The 5,674-nt window shown below is 38.7% G+C and overlaps 1 protein-coding gene and 1 long non-coding RNA gene across 7 annotated transcripts in view; one reads left to right on the forward strand and one right to left on the reverse strand.

The window, feature by feature from the left end:
* Agbl3 (ATP/GTP binding protein like 3) overlaps positions 1-5,674 on the forward strand; it is an 83,237-nt gene that overhangs the window by 73,198 nt on the left and 4,365 nt on the right. For 3 of the 6 annotated variants that reach the window (XM_021164429.2, XM_021164430.2, XM_029478387.1), the window contains one exon: positions 5,107-5,546. The exons of 1 other annotated variant lie outside the window; for it this stretch is intronic. In XM_021164429.2, coding sequence (XP_021020088.1) covers positions 5,107-5,530 — 424 coding nt within the window. In that variant the 3' untranslated portion in view covers positions 5,531-5,546. Of the gene's footprint in view, positions 1-5,106; positions 5,558-5,674 lie in introns of those variants that run through there. 2 more of the 6 variants (XM_021164428.2, XM_029478390.1) reach the window with 2 other exon arrangements.
* LOC110295982 overlaps positions 1-5,674 on the reverse strand; it is a 23,219-nt gene that overhangs the window by 12,341 nt on the left and 5,204 nt on the right. The gene's annotated exons all lie outside the window — the stretch shown is intronic.

Here is a 5,674-nt window from a genome sequence, read left to right on the forward strand (position 1 = left end):
GGTGTTCTCTATGTAGAATATCACATAGCATATGTTTGTGAAAGGTGTTCTCTATGTAGAATATCACATAGCAATTGTTTGTGAAAGAGGTGTTCTCTATGTAGAATATCACATAGCAATTGTTTGTGAAAGAGGTGTTCTCTATGTAGAGCATCTCAAAGAATTTGTTTTTAACTTAACAAACAAGTCCTTCTAGGTCTCAGAATATATGACAACAATATAAACAATTATATTTCTATCTATAAAAAATAAACATGTGACTCCTAAAACTACATATATAAAACCATTCTCAAACTATGAAGTACATATCTGTAACTCTACAAAATATATACAGAGCTTGGAGCTGAGAATAATAAAAATAGTGAAAAGCAATGTGTAAATGAATGGGAAAGATAAACATGTTTGTGGACCAGAAAACTCAAGATATTCTCTTTCCAGCTTGATATATAATTCAACACAAGTTCTTATCAAAACCTCAACAGAATTGTTATAAACCTGATTAAGGCTAATATAAATTTTTACTTAGAAAAAAGTACTGAAGCATCAAAAACAATTTATCAAAGGGAATTGATCTGATTTCAAGAACGTTTATTTAGCTACAGCAATGTACTATAGTATTGGAGAATGAGAAGACACATCTGTGGAACTGAGTAGACTCACAAATGTGCTTTCTAAAGAACAAAAAATGCTTAAATTCATCACTTATACATAGATTAATTCAAAATGGAGCATGGTCTTCAATACATAACAAAAGACTACAAAATGTTTACATAGAAAATCCTCAAAGTTAAGGCTAAAATCTCTTAGACTTAACGCCAAAAATATGACTTACAAAAAGGGGAATATGGTAAGTGGGACTTAAAATGTTTGCTTTGCGAACACCCTGTGTAAAAAGAAGTTAGGCATGGTAATTCATGCTGGTAATCCCAACATGTGGGAGACTAATACAGGAAGATTGCTGTGAATAAAGGGTTAGCCTGGGCTAACAACTGAGTACCATTCCATCCAGGGGTATATAATGATTCTGTCTCCAAAACATAAAACAACACAAAAGCATATTTAAAATACTATGAAAAAATAAAATAAAATATTATAAAAGGGGCTGGAGAGATGACTCAGTGGTTAAAAGCACTGGCTGCTCTTCCAGAGGACCAGGTTCAATTCCTAGCAACCACATGGTGGCTCACAACCATCTATAATTAAAGTTCCAAAGGATGGGATCCTCTTTTCTAGCATCTGAGGCACCAGACATACAAGTGTGCACAAACATATGGATGCAAAATACCCATATCATAATTTTTTAAGTATTATAAAATAGAAAAATATTTACAAACCACATCAACAAAATACTATTATCTTGATTAAAAAACCCTCAATGGCTAAAGGGATGGTTCATCAATAAAGTGCTCGCAGTATAAAGTGCAAGTATAAAAACCTGATGCCGGGCAGTGGTGGCACACGCCTTTAATCTCAGCACTTGGAGGCAGAGACAGGCGGATTTCTGAGTTCGAGGCCAGCCTGGTCTACCGAGTGAGTTTCAGGACAGCCAGGGCTATACAGAGAAACCCTGTCTTGAAAAACCAAAAAATAAATTAATTAATTAATTTAATTAAAACCTGAGTAAAAATCTGTTGGCATGTCTGTAATACTAGTGTTGGAAAGAAAAGACAGAAGAATCTCCGTGGCTTGCTGTCTAATTAAATTACTCTAATAGAATAAATACAGTACATTTTTATACAAAGTAAAATCCTAGAGACCCTGTAAGTCAGTGGTTCTCAACCTTCCTAATGCTGCAACCATTTGATTCATGAGGAATACAGTTCCTCATGCTATGGTGACCCCAACCATAAAATTATTTTTGTTTCTACATTATAATTATAATTTTGCTACTGTTATGAATTGTAATGTAAATATCTAACATGGAGGCTATCTAATAATATGTGAGCCCTGTGAAAGAGTCATTTAACCCCCCAGGGGGGTTGTGACCCACAGGTTGAAAACCACTGCTTTAATTCTCTGTCATCACATGAATAAGGAGGAGGTGAGTCCTAGAGTGGATCCAAGGTCAGAGATTCTGTCTTGAAAAACAAAGAATGTGGAGAGCAACTAAGGACAGTCCCCAATGCCGGCCTCTAGCCCCCAGATATGTCTGCACACAGGAAGATGCATGAACAGTCCCTACTGGAGTGCCACTACTAGGAGGTATGACCTTGTTCAGGTGGGTGTGGCCTTGTTGGAGGAAGTGTGTCACTGTGGGCATGGGCTTTTAGACCCTCATCCTAGCTGTCTGGAAGCCAGTCTTCTCCTAGTGGCCTTCAAATGAAGATATAGAACTCTCAGCTACTCCTGCACCATCCCTGCCTGGATACTGCCATGCTCCTGCCTTGATGATAATGGACTGAACCTCTGAATCTGTAAGCCAGCCCCAATTAAATGTTGTCCTTATAAAAGTTGTCTTGATCATGGTATCTGTTCACAGCAGTAAAACTCTAAGACATATACACATGCACACACATGTACATGTATGCACACAGAGAGAGGGGGAGGAAGGGAACCCTCATTCAACAGTCAAAAAAAAAAAAAAAACAAAAACATTTCAGGGCTACTGAGATGGCTCAGTAGTTAACAGCATGAACTGCTCTTGCAAAAGACCTGTGTGTCCCCAGCACTCACATCAGACAGCTTACAGCCACCTGTGATCCCAGTCCCAGGGAATCTACCACTCTCTTCTGGCCTCCAGAGGCACCTGTACTCACATGCATACAACCCTACACAAATACACAGGCATACATATAATTTAAAAGAAATTTCCAGGGGAAAAAAAAGGAAAATAAAAACAAGTCATAAGAAAATGAGCAGAAGACTAACTAAACAATATATAGTAGCACATAGCCACACGTATTAGCATGATGCAAGTTGAATTCACAATAAGCTATTGCATACCTATCAGAATAGCAAACAGAAACATGCAACAACAAGAACACTATATGCCTGGGAGGATGCAGACACTGTATTATTTACATATTGCTGATGGGAACATAACATGGGGAAACCACTCTGAAAAACAGTTTGATAGTTTCTTAAGTACTATCAGATGGCTGAGTGTGATAACACACCTGTAACCCTAGTGCTTGGTGGGGGCAAAATTAGAAAGATTATGAGTTCAAGGCCACCCCAGGCAACATAAGCAAGAGTCTCTTTCAAAAACAAAACAAAAATAAATATATAACTGCCATTTAACCAGCAACTGCTTTCTGGAATGTAATCCCAGTGAGATGAAAACAAGTTCATACAAAATCCTCCCTACAATGATTACTCAACTTTATTTGAAATGCCTATAAGCTGGGAATAAATGACCCACACACAGGTTCTTCATTGGAGGAATCATTAAACTGTAGTATATCCATGCCACTGGCTACTACGAAAGAAAGAAAGAAAGAAAGAAAGAAAGAAAGAAAGAAAGAAAGAAAGAAAGAAGAAAGGAAGGAAGGAAGAAAAAAGGAAGGAAGGAAGAAAGAAAGAAGAAAGAGAGAGAGAAAGGAAGAAAGAAAAGGAAGAAAGAAAGGAAAGAAAGAAAAGGAAAAGAAAGAAGAGAAGAAAGAAAGGAAAGAAAGGAAGAAAAGAAAAAGAGAAAGAAAGAGAGAGGAAAGAAAGGATGAGAAAGGAAGAAAGGAAGGAGGGAAAAAAAGAAAAGAGAAGAAAAGAGAGGGAACAGTGAACCCTGAAGAATTATAGTGGTTGGGGAGAAAATAAATCCCAAAAGTTTGCACACTGTGATTGCATTTACATCACATTCTTGAAATAACAGAATGACAATTTGGATGAGAAGTTAATGTTTTCCAGGAGCTGAGGAGTCAAGAAAGGAGAGAAGTGAGCACTACCCTAGCAACATAAGGCATGGCTGTGTGCCATCCACACCAATGACAGTGTTCAGTGGGCTGTTTCACTGTGGCTTTACAGAATGTCCCATCTAGAGGGAACCAGATGGAAGAAGGTAGATGAAGATCTAGCTCTATTCTCCTAAGTGCACACAGTGCTACAATTACTTCATAATTTAAAATTTTAATGAAACTATAGCTAAAATGCCCTGGCTAAATTGAATTCTAAAGAAAAATAGACTGCTAAGTTGCTAAGTAGCTACAATTAATGATTAAAAATCTCCTCTTAAGAGAAACTTCTATCTCTAGAGCTCATTGACCCCTTTACTAGTTGTCATAAAAAAAGAAAAAGAAAAAAGAAAACAACTTATATCATGAATAATACAACTTAGTTTAATGAGATAAACTAAGTGTTTAGGGCAAAGCATGGACCAGATGTATAGGTAAGTCAGTGAGTCCTGAGGAAGGTATCCAGATTATCACATCCTCTGGACATTTAGAACAGAACTGGAGTACAGCCAAACACTTAGAACCAGGGATGAAGACATCCCTCATCTTCATAAAGATAAGGATAAAGTCCTAATGGGCATTGAGCTTACCCTGAAAGAAAGAAAACTAAATTCAAGATTTCAAAGCCCTAGCCAGAAAGTTTATTCAAGGTCCATGACTCATGCACCTTACTAGTTAGGAGGGCTTTGGGGGCTTAGAGCAAAGAACAAAGGCTGTAAAGTCATCCCAGGAACCAACTAGCCATAAAGATAGGGAAGACATACAAGAATGTCCAGACTAGCCTGGTGCCTCCCTATCTCCCACCCTTCTGACCTAAGTTAAATGTTAACCAGATGCTCTGCTGTTACCTCGATCTGCATGTACAGTCTGCTGATGTTTAAATGGACCAATCATGTGAAACCACGCCATTTCCTCCCCAGCCCCAGACCCTTTTCTATAAAAACTCCTAGCTTTCAAGCCTCGTGGTCAAATCCACTGTCTCCTGCATGAGATAAGTTTCGACCCGGAGCTCCGCCATTAAACTACCTCGTGTATTTACATCAAGACGGTCTGTTTGTGATTCTTTGGGTGCACACCGAATCAGGAACTGAGTGGGGGTTTCCCGCTAGGTTCTTTCAACCCGAGGGAAACTTTATAGTCTGCATGATGACAGTATACCTAGGAATACAAAGTAGGGACACACCAGGCAAAAACTCATACATTTCATTTCTTTTTCTAGACTTATTCCAACTGCTTGCATAAATAGAAGAAGATACAGCATACCTTGGACACCAACCAGAAATCTCCCTTTTAAAACCCAAAGGAATCTTATGACAGACACCTCCGAATGGCTCCAGTCTGTGCCCCTTGTGTCATTTGAAAGTTTGTTACCTCTCTGCAATCTTCAGAAGAAGACAAAACATTTTGAACTCTGGGGCAAAAAGGCTAAGGATGTGCAGCTTGCCACCAGCCAATGGGAGGCTGTGCCCTCGAGTTCTAACATGGATGCAAGTATCATCAGGGGTAACAGTGTTCTGCAGCCTAAAGAATTCACCATGAGGAGCTCTGAGCAGAGAATTCCTTACCTAACCAAAACCAGCAAAAAACCCAGTGAGAGTGATGGCCTGCTCACCTTCCAGCTGAAGTTTCACAGGAACAGTTAACTGGGCTGACAGTACCTCCAAGAACTCATAAAAAAAAAAAAAAAAAAAAAAAAAAAAAGCAGCCCCCTCCAAACCCCCCCCCTCCCCCTTCGCAAGCATAGGTGACAACTATACTACTGAGTTTTACAAATCCCAACTTCCTTA

This window comes from Mus caroli, chromosome 6, assembly GCF_900094665.2.
Source record: "Mus caroli chromosome 6, CAROLI_EIJ_v1.1, whole genome shotgun sequence".
NCBI classification, from domain to species: domain Eukaryota; kingdom Metazoa; phylum Chordata; class Mammalia; order Rodentia; family Muridae; genus Mus; species Mus caroli.